This window comes from Oreochromis aureus, linkage group 6 (assembly GCF_013358895.1).
Source record: "Oreochromis aureus strain Israel breed Guangdong linkage group 6, ZZ_aureus, whole genome shotgun sequence".
NCBI lineage: Eukaryota > Metazoa > Chordata > Actinopteri > Cichliformes > Cichlidae > Oreochromis > Oreochromis aureus.
In genome coordinates, this window is record NC_052947.1 from 10,482,672 (window position 1) to 10,497,833 (window position 15,162).

General features: G+C 40.2%; 1 protein-coding gene across 4 annotated transcripts; it reads right to left on the minus strand.

The window, feature by feature from the left end:
• Positions 1 to 4,841: 4,841 nt before the first annotated feature.
• Positions 4,842 to 9,772, minus strand: LOC116311931. Of its 4 annotated transcripts, none has more exons than XM_039614099.1 (8): positions 9,556 to 9,772; positions 9,008 to 9,298; positions 8,691 to 8,924; positions 8,494 to 8,598; positions 8,168 to 8,386; positions 7,422 to 7,748; positions 6,797 to 7,142; positions 4,842 to 5,569 (listed from the first exon to the last, which is right to left on the minus strand). In XM_039614099.1, the coding sequence occupies exons 1-8, from the start codon at positions 9,608 to 9,610 to the stop codon at positions 5,566 to 5,568; spliced, it is 1,581 nt and encodes a 526-aa protein (XP_039470033.1). In that variant the 5' UTR covers positions 9,611 to 9,772; the 3' UTR covers positions 4,842 to 5,565. The 4 variants fall into 4 exon arrangements, with proteins under 4 accessions (XP_039470033.1, XP_039470031.1, XP_039470035.1 ...); XM_039614097.1 differs by having other exon boundaries at positions 4,842 to 6,574; XM_039614101.1 differs by having other exon boundaries at positions 4,842 to 6,574; positions 9,205 to 9,298; positions 9,556 to 9,576.
• Between the last annotated feature and the right edge of the window lie 5,390 nt (positions 9,773 to 15,162).

Below are 15,162 nucleotides of genomic sequence, written 5' to 3' on the forward strand. Positions count from 1 at the left end.
CTCCACAGCGTGGCTGGCAAGAAAGGGTATAAAAGAAGAAAAACTAATGACATGGCCTCCTTGTTCACCTGATCTGAACGCCATTGAGAACCTGTGGTCCATCATCAAATGTGAGATTTACAAGGAGGGAAAACAGTACACCTCTCTGAACAGTGTCTGGGAGGCTGTGGTTGCTGCTGCACGCAATGTTGATGGTGAACAGATCAAAACACTGACAGAATCCATGGATGGCAGGCTTTTGAGTGTCCTTGCAAAGAAAGGTGGCTATATTGGTCGCTGATTTGTTTTTGTTTTGTTTTGAATGTCAGAAATGTATATTTGTGAATGTGGAGATGTTATATTGATTTTACTGGTAAAATAAATAATTGAAATGGGTATATATTTGTTTTTGTTGAGTTGCCTAATAATTATGCACAGTAATAGTCACCTGCACACACAGATATCCCCTAAAATAGCTAAAACTAAAACAAACTAAAACTACTTCCAAAACATTCAGCTTTGATATTAATGAGTTTTTTGGGTTCACTGAGAACATGGTTGTTGTTCAATAATAAAATTATTCCTCAAAAATACAACTTGCCTAATAATTCTCCACTCCCTGTAAAGCAGGCCGCTGTGATGGAACCTGAAACAAATGTGTGGCAGTATGTGGTTTTTAGCTCACCTGGAGGGAATGGGTGGGGCAGCGTTTTCAGGGTGTCGTGTCTGGGGAAGCTGGTTGTCACTGCATTATCTAATCATGTCTTTCCTGTTTTAGTAGAAGCCGTATGGGCTCAAAATGTGGTCATAAATATTTTGTACTTGTAAATCAGTTTTGTACTTGTAAATCAGGATTTGTATGTGTAAAAAGAATTTGTGCGTGCGTAAAAAAGATTTGTATTTGTAAAAAGAATTTGTGCGTCGTGTAAAAAGATTTGTATGTGTAAAAAAGATTTGTGTGTGTGTAAAAAAGATTTGTATTTGTAAAAAGAATTTGTGCGTGCGTAAAAAAGATTTGTATGTGTAAAAAGAATTTGTGCGTGCGTAAAAAAGATTTGTATGTGTAAAAAGAATTTGTGCGTGCGTAAAAAAGATTTGTATGTGTAAAAAAGATTTGTGTGTGGACTTAGCCAAAAACCCCCCTGCAAGTTACAAGTACGAATTTTGACCCTATTTTTCTTCCTGTCATCTGATTGGTCAATGTCATGTCAATCACAAATGTAACAATCCAATCAGAGAACAGATGGGGTTGGCTGTCGGAGGGGCACTTTTTTGAACTGCAGGTCCTTGAAGGGTAATACAGTTTGAAGCTGGAGGATCTCTATATAAATATCCGATAGCAGCTAGGTCCCCTTACTTTCAGCAGCTGTTGAAAGGATAAAGTTGTGGTATGTCAGTGGTTAGAAATACCATTATTACTTTAGGATTAGTTTAACACAAAGTCAGGGCTGACCCGGGACCATTGCTGTGAGTCACAGTGCGCAGCATAAAGGTCCTTTCACATCAGACGCAGGATGTGCTGCTAATGCTAACTGCTAACTAAAAGCAAAGGATCCAGAATTTGTTGCGCTGGCTGCTGAGCTCTGTGGGTTTTGCAGCAGCTCTACCTGTACTAGATGCACCTGCTCCTTGTCGTTTCTATCTCTGACTTTATGTCCTCTACAACAGTTTCTGTTTTTTTTGCTAGTTCTTCAAATGTTCAATAAAAACATGTATGCTAATTCATAACGAAGAAAGCTTTGTAATGAAGACTGTCATTTCCAAAACACTGCCCCCCCGCGGTCCGCAGCGCTGTTGAAAAGCCTGTGGAAGTCCCTGTATAAAGCACGTAGACCTGTGACACAAAAATCACCAAACTCGGACGACCACAGACTGTTTTCCTTTGTGGTGAGGAAGGAAAACGCTGGGTTGGCATGTAAAGGGCATTTATTCCTTCAAGGACCTGCAGTTCAAAAAGTGCCCCTCCGACAGCCAAACCCATCTGTCCTCTGATTGGATTGTTACATTTGTGATTGACATGACATTGACCAATCAGATGACAGGAAGAAAAATAGGGTCAAAATTCGTACTTGTAACTTGCAGGGGGTTTTGGCTAAGTCCACACACAAATCTTTTTACACATACAAATCTTTTTACGCATGCACAAATTCTTTTTACACATACAAATCTTTTTACGCACGCACAAATTCTTTTTACAAATACAAATCTTTTTACACACACACAAATCTTTTTACACATACAAATCTTTTTACGCACGCACAAATTCTTTTTACACATACAAAACTGATTTACAAGTACAAAATATTTATGACCACATTTTGAGCCCATAAAGCCGGGGCTGGAGGAGGAGGGACAATGACAGCAGCTGAAAGGAGAAGGGCTGGCAGCAGGGATCAAGCTGACACTGCAAAGTGTGACAGAAGATTAAGAAAAAAGTGCACAAGCAGCCATATCTGAGTCATGTTGGGTCCTTACTACAAAATGATATTGATTGAAACGATTCACTATACGACCCACTGTGTTATTTCCTGTCATATCTTTAAGACTTCTTCCTCTAAAGCAGTGGTGGGGGAATTCCAGGCCTCGAGGGCCAGTGTCCTGCAGGTTTTCAACACAGCTGGTAAAATGGCTAAATTATCTCTTCATCATGTCTCTTCAACAGACGCCCAGTAATGAACTAATCATTTGGTTCAGGTATATTGACCCAGGGTGATATCTAAAACCTGCACCGGCCCTTGAGGCCTGGAGTTCCCCACCCCTGCTCTAAAGTGATGTGGCAGTAATATTCAGTTTTGTCTGTAGACGGCAGTGTGGCTTAAGTAAGTGTTGCTAAAACCAGTCGAGATATTCATGCATAAATTTAACAGAAGCTTTTAGCCCCAAATGGGCAGCATGGACACAAAGTTTGTGAATGTGATAACTCAAGAACGAAGCAACATAGGATTTTGATATTCATACCATAGGTGCATCTACCACAACGATGAGTTTGAATCATTTACTGGTAACTGGTCAAGGTGTGAGTTTTACCTCAAAGTCAAGGTCATCAGGAAGTTTAAAAAATAAACTAATAAAGATGTTATACAGCTTATTCTTCTGTGATTTGTGAGTACAGAGGAAATGTATACTGACTGTGACAGCATCATTTGACTGTTGCATTCCTTCTCTTTTCTTTTTGTCTCGTTCCTCATTCTCACTCCAGCAGTTTCAAAAGGCATCCAAGTCATTGAAATTTTCCCTTAAGCTGCGTGATAAAAAGAACTTTTAATAGAACAAGACCATCAAGAACATATTAGGTGCAGCTGAGATGATGGTGATGATGAACCAGTTCTGAGTCTTCTGAGTCTGGGACCAACATTTGTACCTTTTCTTCGATCCACAATAATATATAAAGTCGTAATATCTAAAATAGCACATTTATTAGAACCAGTTCAAATATGGTTTGTGTTCAATGAAAAGTTCCTGGATTTTAGTATGCCTGATTTCAGACAATTCACTGGTTTGCTTGCCTATTTATGAAGCTAAATCTGATAAAGTTTTGAGGCTTCCTCTTATTTGATGTGAGAGAGCCTGACAGAGAGCGAGTGTCTCAAGATAAGAGCTGCTAAGTCTTTAAATATCTTAGTTTCAGTTCCTATAAGGAACTGCATCATTTCAGAAGAATTTTGGCCAACCCTTCTTTACAACATTGCTTCATTTCATTGAGGTTTGCACATCCCTCTTAATGATTCAACACAGTATTTCCATCAGGCTTAGGTCTGGACAGACTGGACTGGACCATTGCAACACATTGATTCTCTTCTTTTTCAGCCATTCTGTTGAAGATTTGCTGCTGAGCTTGGGATCATTGTCCTGTGTATGACTCATTTTAGTCTAGGCTTTAGCTGTAAGACAGATAGCCTTAACTTAATAATTAATAATAACTTAATAATAATTTACAGTAAATTGCAAGGGCCATGGCCACCTCAGTGACTAGAAGGTCACTGAGCCCCGATACACATATTATGTATATACTTCATTTTGTTTGATCATTGTATTTGAAATAAGTTTGAATCAGGTTGGTAGAGTTGTTGTTAGGTTAGGACATCTTAGTTGCACTGCACAGCAGCAAGTGACAATCAGAAGCCACACTTTAGTTATTAGGAGTGTTTCATTTTCAATGTTCTGATTCATTTTACCTGAATCCTTGAATCTCTCCCATCCTAATTATGTCCCTCCATCTATTTTGTTACCACATTCATTTCAGCTTCCTGTGTCTCTTCCTCACTCTGTTGTTGGAACTGTTGTCCCTACAACAGCAGCCTCCTGAGACTGTGAGGGCTTGTTAGTAGCTGTTGCTGGTAGTACTGCTGACGTTGCAGCAACTGTATATTAGTTTGACACTTATTATTGCATTTATTTTCATTAAGAGATTTGATTTGATAAAAAAGTGTAGGTAATGAAAATGAACAAATGACTTCATAGCCAATGTGCAGCAGCCTTCAATTAATCAGCCTACAAGTTCATCAGCCCACCACTCCAGCCCTGGTGCCCAGATCCTTTGGAGGCAAAATAAGCCCATATCATCAGGCCTTGACCAGTGTGCTTGACAACTGGTATGAGGTGTTGTCCAATATGGTGCTGTGCATTAGCCTAATTTGTTCAGTCTTTTTCTAATTGTACTGTCCTGAATTTTAACATTTAACATGCTAACTAACTGGCTTGTAGAGTCTGAGATGCAGTTTCTTTGAGGACTGCATGGTCTGAGTTTGGGGTCAAGTTGCTGGGACACTTATCCCTAGGATGATTAGAATGCTTTTTCACTTGCCGATAGTCTTTCTCACTGTAGAATGATGGACTTCATGTGTGAAGAAAACACATTAGTGTAAAAGATACAAATCTGGTACTTTAATACAATTCAGAGGTCATACAGATCAAATCACATTAAAAACTGTTTTCTTAAATAAATTAATGAGTACAATTATGCATAATTTCTACATTCCAGAAACATCATTTACATTACTCCTACCTGAAAGGCTGAAAAGAGACTTGATTTTTCTGACTCTGTCTCCAGACAAACTACATTTAAAGCAGCTCAGTTAAACATGTGACATGGCTACATTTCATTACATGTTCATCAAAAACCTGACAGTGCTGACAGTGAGAGCAGGGACATGTGACACTGTTAGTGGTTATTTTGTGGTACAGACAAAAACCTAACAGAAGAGAAACCTGCATACACAATCGCGTTGATGTTTTCATTAATGGCACCAGAAGGACACAAAGTAAAGTGCTTAAGATTAGGGCTTGAGCTTTTCAATCTCAATTGGATTTCAATTTCTACTTATTTCTACTGTAATTTATATTCCAATAAAGTGAGCGAAATCCACTGATGGATCAAGAAGCTGCAGTGTCTTTGCTGTGATGGTAAAGGTTTATCATTGGAGATAAAATCACCATATTAACAAACGTTTCTTTATTAAGCACACAGTGGCTCGATGGTGGAGTAGAGGTCAGCTGTGTGGTTGTCACTGAAGTGCAGTCTGCTGTAGTGATGATCATCCTGCCCTGCTGACTGAGCTGAGATGGTTTCATACATGGGGTCAAGGTTCATCTGAGGAGACGAGACAGTGATTATAAATTCATGTTAAACTGCATCAATAACTCATAGCTGGTGGTTTGCTGTTAGTTACATTGTCACTTTACTGACAGATTCTAAAACAGAACCTCTCTGACAAACTGAACCTGAACCCCTCAAAAAATGATCGAAAGAAGAAATGAGAAACAAAGTCATTGACATCTTAAAAGGGTTGCAAAAGCATTTATAAGGCTTTGGGGCTTCAGTGAACCATGGTGAGGGCCAACAGGTTATTTTTTTTCCAAAGACAGCTTTTGCTGAAGTGCAGTTTTGGTCCACTTGATAATCATATTTTAGGTCTTTATTAGGATTTTTTATTTTTTTTTATTTTGAGTTATTACAATCACAACAGACATGGCCCAGGAATTGATAAGAGAAAGGAGAAAGAAAGACGAGTTGGGGAGAAAATCAACAGAATGAGCACAAGAAGAATAGAGAAGAGGAGGAACATAGAGAGAAAAAACACTGAAAAACTGCTTTAACACCAGCTAGAAAACCAAAAAAAAAGCCAAGAAACAACACAGAAGGGAAACTCCAGCAACAACAAACATAAGCATAAGTAACAGTAAATAATAAATATTAAATATTACCTAGCAGGACAGAGTATTAATGAAACATGGCATGTTCAGAGGCAGCTGTCGACCAAGATGTGTCTGTGAGCACCTGTTTGTACACCTGTATGAATACTTTTGTGTACATGTGTGTGTGTGTGTTTGTGTGTCTGTGAGACTGTGCTTGTGTTCATAAGGTTTCTCCATGTAGGTGTCTAAAAGTGTGTATAGGGAGCCAGCAAGCTCTGCCTGCAGCCTGCTACAGCTGCACCAAAGCAGACCGAACCCCAGAGCCAGAGACCTTTGGGCCCCCCACCCCCCAGCAGGCCCCGGACACAGGCAGGGGGACCAGGCCCCACCAAGCAGCAGCCGGCGGGTGGGGCATCAGTCACCGGCAGGGAGCGTGGTAGGGGGAAATAGGCCCCCACACCTGGGGGAGCATGAGATGTTCTGAGAAAGGTGGAGTCTAAGACACAACCTGACACACACATAAATTCCTATTGCTGCATTGTCTCTAAAATTCTGTAAAGTTTATGGATTGGAAGTCCTCTTTTTTCTGTTGCACAAAAACAAATAAATTGGTGAATGGGTAAAACATTTCATTTCACAGTTTAAACATGACTGATCTTAGAGATAACACGATGATATTCACCTGATACACAAGAAGACAGTGAGAAGTATTAAACCCAGCAGAGCTGCAGAAACTCCTGCAGCTGCTCGTATCCGTGTTCCTGTGATACTTTGGACAGTGAGAGTCTTTGGAGCAGAGCTGATATCTTTGTTGGTTTTCACAGCACAGGAGTAGCTTCCTGCATCCTCCCTGCTGACTGGGTCTAGGATCAGATGTTTGTTCTGGTTCTCTCTCGGGGTCAGAGGTCGACTGTTCAAGTACCAAATGTAGTTTGTGTTGTCAGTCAGAGGACAGCTGGTACTGCAGGTCAGTGTGACTCTCTGACCCTCTGTCACCACTGCAGAAGGACTCATCTTCACTCTCAGCTCTGAAAAACACTCAGACTGGTCAGTAACTTTAACACAAACTAGTTCTCATTAAAGAGAAAACAGGATTTGGGGCTTTGGATTTTCACTAACTTCTGAAGAGTGCAAGAAGCATTAAAAAAAAAACTCTTTGTAGCCTTTTGACTAAATAAAACATTTCTCATCTCATCATCACCTGAGGAAAATTCATGCATTTTCATCTTGTCAATTCAGCTGAAAGCAGTGCAGAGAAGATTGTGTTGATTGTTGTTTTTACATGAAGAAAGACAAACCATAATTACCTGTGACAATCAGTGTAACTCCAGGAAAATCAGACTGTGTCACTTCTTCATATTCTGTTGTGATGGTGAACCTGTATTCTGCTGAGTCATCTCTCTTCAGCTTCTTTAATCTGAGGATGTGTTGGTTCTTCATGCTGTCATCATACTCCACATGATCTGCATCCTCAGTCAGCTGTTCAGCTTCTCTCTTGACTTTATACCAACATTTAGACTGTATCTGCTCGTAGTCAGGATGTGAGTATTTACTGGAGATGTTGACTGAAGAACCTTCCAGAGCACAGATTCTGCTGTGGACATAATTCAAACTCCAGCAGGAATCACCACCACCTGAAATATGGATGAAAGACAAATATCACATACATAAATAAACAGAAATAATTTACAAATCATTTCCATTCATGCATGCTCTTGTATCATTACAAAATATATAAAATTATTACAAAATAAGCACTGACAATTGTCAGTAGCCGTAACAGAGACTCACACCTCATACAATAATGAATCAAAACCCTGCAACTGCAGCCTAAAAATGCAAAAGAATAACATCTGTGACTGTTCCAACAAAATAAAACATTATCAGATCTTAAAAAAGGATGTTTAATGCATCATTATTGTAGCATTAAAATTTACAGTGTTTCTGTTATTGTGGTCAGATATTTTAACAACAACACAGACCAGTCAACTGTACCATACCATAACTGTTCTATTTTGTAAGTTTACAGACAATAAGTAATAAGTTTACTCACAGACGTCAGCAGAGCGCACATCCTCAAGACCTTTTACAGCACAAGACAAACTGTCATGATCAGAGGTGGAAACCTGAATCTGTTTGTCTTCCTGCACTGTAGGTTTTCTGTTCTCATACCACACAAAGGAAATCAGAGGGTCAGTCAGAAAACAGCTGCTGTTACAGGTCAGTCTGATGTGACCTCTGTGATCAGCAGGAGTCCTCTGGACATGAATTTCTGTTGGGAGATGATAAACACATTTTCCACCAGTTAATCTCTGTCATGTCAAATAAAGAAAGAAATGAAAAATTAAATTTCAAAATGAAGATTGTCTAGAGCTTCACCTCTGGGATATGTGATGGAGCAGGACTCATCCACTGATGTCTGCTTGTAGGAACACATTCTCCCTTTAGCATAGGTCACATTGAAGCAGGTCGGAGTTACAGAACCTGAGAAACACCACTGACGTTTAAACATTTAAAATTATTCATGTCTGTCAGACATCTCATGACATGATGAGGAGGTGTCCATCATGACTCACCCACAGAGACTTCAGGGGCTCTGAGATCCTCGTAGCCTTTGACAGCACAGGAGTATGTGACTGCTTCCTCACTGCTGAGCAGCTCTTGGTACCAGGGAGACCAGTCCTCATAGAGAAACTCTCTGTTCTTGTACCAGATGTAGGCTGCAGGCTTTTCAGTCAGAGGACAGCTGCTGCTGCACATCAGTGTTACTGTCTGTCCCTCTGTGGCAGGAATCACCTTTACCTGCAGCTCTGAGAAGTCACATGACCAACATGAATACACTGATCATTCATAAACTCATTCATTTGTCATACATTTGTAAAAAGCACTGTACCTGTAACTTGGAAATTAATTCCACTTTGTTGGCACTTTGATGTGTCAGCAGTTTTAATGCAGCAGTAAAAACTTGCATCTCTCTCTGTTAGATTATTGATTGTTAGAGTGAAATTACTCTCTGCTGACATGCTGTACTTTACATGTGTTTCATCTGTCGTGAACAATATCTTGGAGATAGTCAAGTATCCAGCATACCAGCTATTTCTTGCAGTGGGATGTTGATCTGAGCAGGGCAGATTCACTGATGAACCTTTCAAGGCACAGATGCTGTTTGGTTTTCCCTGAACACCTTTAACACAACATTTGATTAGAAAACATGGTGAACATTTATGCTAACTTTGTTTTCTGTGCTAATCTGTGATGACAGCATGTTACTATGAAGGATCAGAATCTGGTGTTTTGATATACTTCAGATTTCAGAACAGCAGAACAAGTAACTGAGATTTTTCTCTTTCTCAAATAAACTTGTAACTTTCTGCGACTATTTTCTACATTCCTGACACATATTCCTTACAGTTATCATGAAGAGAAACAAATTATTCTTACCTGAGAGGCACAGAATGAAACCCAGAAACAAACATCCAGCTTCTGCCAACAACATGGCTGTTATTAATTTTAACTTCTAATCAGAAAAAGTTGGTTGTATGAACATTTTAAAGGCCTAATTACTGCTGCTGTTCATATTAAACTTGAAAAAATATCAGAAACTTGAATCAATCAACAGCCATCTAAGAGGATAGACTGAATGCAGAGCTGATTTAAGTGTTTCTCCAAACTGCATTCAGCTTTAATACCGTCGCTTCCTCATTTATCAATCATTTCTTTCACTACAAAGAGACCTCTAGTGTAGAACTGATATACTGCAGCAGATATTCAAAATAATATGTGTGATGTGTGAATCTGGGGCTGTGTGAATGCTTGGTCTAAGCAGTGCTATTTGGCCTTTTAATCTTTCTAAGACAGCTTGATTTAGGTTTTATACAGTGTTAGGGAGTAACAGAATACATGTTGTCACGGTTCTGGGTCATTTTGACCCAGCTTTTCCTGTTTCTGTTTTGGTGTTTTTCTAAACTATGATTTGTTCGGGTTTTTGAGTTGTGCTGGTTTGATTTTGTATTAAGGGTTATTCTTGGTTTTGTTCTCTTTACATTATTTGGTGTTCTGGCCTTTAGTTTAAGTCACCGTCTTCTCTGTTTTATGTGTCATATTCTTCCTGTCTCTCTCAGTGTCAAGTTTGCGTTTTTGTAATTTGTTTCTTATTTCCTGTTTTACTTTGAAAGTTCATGTCTCATGTCAGTGTGTTCAGTTTTACTTCTCCCCTGTCTCGTTAGCCTAATTTCTCCCAGCTGCGTCTCCCTCCTGTTGCCCATTCCCTGATTACTCCCCTGTGTATATAAGTCCTGTGTTTTCCTGTGTTGTACTTTTGCCATGCTGTGTGTTATGTTCCAGTATTCCAGCACCTCTGTTCAGTGTTTTTGTGGGTCTTATTTTGAGGAGTTTTTCCAGCAATAAAGCTGCGTTTTCAGTTTAAATCCTGTCTCCAAGAGTCCTGCATTTTGGGTCCACCACTTCTGCCTGCCTGCCACACAGCCAACCATGACACATGTACCGCTGTTACGTATTTAAAATACAAAATATATGTTTTTTTTTATTAACAATATTTTTATCATGTACAAGCAAAGTCCAACATTCTAAAGTCTCACAGCAGCCATTTCATATTGACTTAAATTCTGTTTAAATTGTTGAAATCATCACATCACACTGGCTTTAATACTAATCGTCATATCTACTTGATATCCAGTTATTTAACATTGGATGCTCGACATCTTTAACAGCACAAGAGAAGCTGTCTGAACAGTAAAATCTTAGTGTTTAGCATCTCATAATATGATGAGAACTTGAACTAAGCTTTTCAAAAGCTAAATGTGGCCTGAGAGAGGTACCTATTTCAATAGGAATTCTCCTTAGTGGCAATGGACTGAGTAAACTTGGAGAACACATCAGTAAGAATCAATACATTTTTATGACCATCAACAGAGGGTTCAAGGCATTAGAAATCAATTGCTAGAATCTGATTAGGCCTCGCAGCCATGAGGTGACCCATGGTTGTTTTAGGTCTGGAATAAACTGCCTTAGCCTGAGCACAGCGTTCACATTGCTGACAATGATCCTCAACCTCTAAACACACCTGGCTTATAACATCTCTTCCATATTAAGTCTTCAATTCTGTCTATTCCCTGGTGACTATGCCCATTATGCAAGTCACGCAAAACCTCATTCCTCAAGATCTGAATGAGCTAGGGATGCAAAACTTGGGACAAAGTGGGGATAATAGCTAGCAAACCCTAAGAATGACCTTAACACAGCAGCAGAGCTAGGGGTTTTGCCAATTAGACACAGCAGATATTTTGTCTGGTTCATTTGCTACCCCATCCTTGGAGATCGCATGCCCAAGGCACTTTACCTCTGTCTTCAAGGAGCAGCATTTTTCCAACTTAGTTTTCAAGTTTTGAATCTGCAAAGTCTCCAGAACCGCTGCTGAGTGCTGGATATGCTCATCTACTGTGGCAGAAAAGACAATTACATCATCCAGATACAACAATAAACATTCTGGGTGATTCTGGGAACAAAACATTTACTCCGTCAATCGCTGAAAGTGCTTGGTGCATTACAGAGACCAAATGGCATGCGGTGAAATTCAAATAACCCAAAAGGAGTACAGTTATCCGGCTCAGCAACAGGGACCTGATTGTAGCCACTAGACCAAGGTCAAAAACCAGCATCCATTGGACAATACATTCAAGGACTCCTCAACTCAGGGCAGGTGAAAAGCATCCTTCCTAGTCCTTGAATTCAACAGATGGTAATCCACACAAAGCCTCAGTTGCCATGGTAACACATTTTTCTGCTCCGAACTCCTCCAACAGACTGGTCAGGCCATCTGATTGGCTGACAATTTCAACTTGGCACAAAGTGCCAAGCTGACTGTGAGATGGCAAAACGGCCTCAGTTAATCCCACATTGGTGATGGGGATAAATACAGTTTGGGAATAAATGACCACTCTCACCAAAGGTGGAGAAGAAAGGAATCCATGAGGCAAACCTGTATCTAACGGTTCAAAAAGCGCACTTCCATTGTGGGCTAAAGGTGCTTTTCAACATGTGGTAGGTACAAAGGATGCAACTTCTTCTCCTACCTTTAACTCTCACTGGGCCACTAACCTGTGCTTCAGGCTGCAGCTGGGCCGTGTGCTAAAGCCTGCTGCCAAACATCTTCCCACACTAAAGGAAGGACAAAAAGAGTAGGGCTATGTTCCAAAAAGAGCTCCCTATAGCACTCACTGATCACATTCATGCCAAGAACTCCACATATTTCTGAGTTGGGGTTGGCCTCCAAAGGATCTATAAAAACTAACACGCCACGCTCGGGTATTTGCCAGCCTAACACCTGACAATCAAGTTCCAGGTAGCCTACATAGGGAATATCTAGCCCATTAGCTGCACTTAACCACAGCCAATCACATGATTTCAGTTTATGTGGACGCTAGTTCTTAAAATTTTGGCAAAAAAACTTTCTGTGATGGTAGTGACCATGGACCCAGTATCTAGTAAACATGAGACATCTACCCTTCCCATATTAATGTAGCCTTTGGACAGGATCCTGCCAATTGGGGTGGGGGTGGGGTGGCAGATATTTGAAAATTGCAACTGTTGGAGCCAGTTATGTCCCCATGTGATATGTGGCTCAGCATAACAGAGGGTGCTAGTTTTCTGACCACATGTGAAAGGTGCACTGACCAGATGAGCTCCTGCTCGGGGCCGTAGACTCAAACGCTACTACCCTCTCATTATCACAATCTTTAGCAAAAAACGGCCAGGTTTCTAACGCCATCTGCAAATAGCCTGCCTTCCTCTCTGCATAAACCTAGGTTTACTAGCTGTATGAGCAAGTCTAAATTCATGTATAAGCTGATCAATCTGGGTCTGCTGCTGTTTTAACATTTGCTTAACCTCTGACCCAACAGTATCCATTGGCACATTTACCTGTCCTGCATAGTGGATGCTGTACACTGATGGGACAGAATAACTCCTGAACCGGCCTTGTTCTGCTCCTACTCACCTTTCCCGCTCCCACCTAAGGTCTTCATCTCTGACAGTATGGAGGTCATAGTCTGGATGCTCACAAACAATCCTTTTAAGCTCATGGCTCAAATTTCCATCCCCAAACACAATATACAAACTGATCATGAAGCAGTCTAGCAGCATGAGGAATTCGTCTCTCTGGGGCAACCATACTGGCTAAGGAGAATCTCAAGAATGCAATCTGGATCTTCTCTTACTTGTTGGGACCTATATTTTATTTCTTCACTAGCATCACCAGTCAAATGATCATAGATATAATGGGCTATCAATAGAAGCAAGTCTACGGGTGAGCATAGGGGATTTTATTTCCTCCACCCAACTCTCGACACTAATTTCCCCTGTTCCACTACAGAGGGCAAGACCTCTCTCTGGGGATATAAACCAACCTCTTTCAAGGAAAGCCCTCCATAGGAGTAGAGTCATGAGGTCGACACGGACTAGAAATGCCTGGATGGGACTCCATGTGCTATAAACCCTACTAATAACTATGCCTACTGTGTTTGAATACAGGCTGCACTCCACCAGAAATTACCAGCTGCTGCATTGCAAGCGGTGGCGAAGTCCACTACAGGTTTCTCCACAGAAATAAAACAATGTTTTCTTCCTACAGGGGTACAAATAATTTTAAACTTCTACCAAACTCCACCAAAACTCAAGCGGAACATTTGATGTGACCTACCACTCCAATAGAAGACTATGGAACCCACATCAAGCTGTCGTAGAAAAGTAAAAAAGGCCAAATAGCACAGCTTAGACCAGGCATTCACACAGCTCTAAGTTCACACAAGAGATACGGACCATTTGATCCTTATACAACAATTGCAAGAGCTTGGTCTGCATAGCCGGCCATAAGTCTCACTTGTTTCTGGTGGGTGATGGACTCCGCCAGGGCTGCCCTTTGTCTCTGGTTCTGTTTATAATTTTGTTGGACAGAATTCTAGATGTAGCCAAATGGCATGGAGGCTTCAACTTGTGTGGTCTCAGAATCACAATCTCTGCTTTTTGCAAATAATGCAGTTCTATTGGCTTCATCAGGTGATGGTCTCTAGCCCACACTGGAATGGTTCCAAGCCGAGTGTGAAACGGGGATGAGAAACAGCACCTCCAAATCTGAGTCATGAGTTGGAGATTGGCAGGCGGATTGAGGCTGCAGCTGCAGTGATGCGGGCGCTGTACCGGTCTGTCGTAGTGAAGAGAGAGCTGAGTGTAAAAGTGAAGCTCTCAGTTTACTGGTTGAGCTACGTCCCAACCCTCACCTATGGTCACGAGCTTTTGGTAGTTCCAGGCATGTCCCACCGAGAGGAGGGACAAATATGACATGATGTTTGGATGTGATATTTAGAATCCACATATACCATAATGGTTTCCTAAATGTTGCCAATACAAACAAAGTAAGTCACATTTTAAGCACAGTTTTTTAAAAATAAAGCCTTAATGTCAATTCAAGCAATGGCAATGAGAAACAAAGTTTAAAATAGCACTATATTGCATTGTTATCTCTTTGACCTTTAGCTCAGTCTATTGACTGAGTGACATCCTATTTTACATCTTTACAGCCAAAGCAACCCAACTTTATTTATAAAGCACTTTAAAAACAGCAACCACTGACCAAAGTGAAGGATATGGCAATAAAAAAAATTAAATAAATGTAAATAAATAAAAACAAATGAATTTAAAATAAACAGAATTAAAATTAGAACACAAAATAAGAGCCTCAATACAATATACAATTAAACATGAGCATTTTTTTTAACTTTTAACAAATAAAGTTCCTTTATAAGGTGGTTTTATATATGTTAACAATACCCACTACACTTGTAAGGATCATAGTTTGTTTAAGTTATACTTTTCTATGCTTTTTGTCAATTTTCAACAAGTGACTCAATAGGTTAATTCAGGTTTTTGAGCTATCGTGTTTACAGGCAGAATGACACTCAATCAAAAACAAACCTGACGTGATATTCAGTTTCATGATGAGGTGAAACTGAATATCAAAAGATAACTACAGCA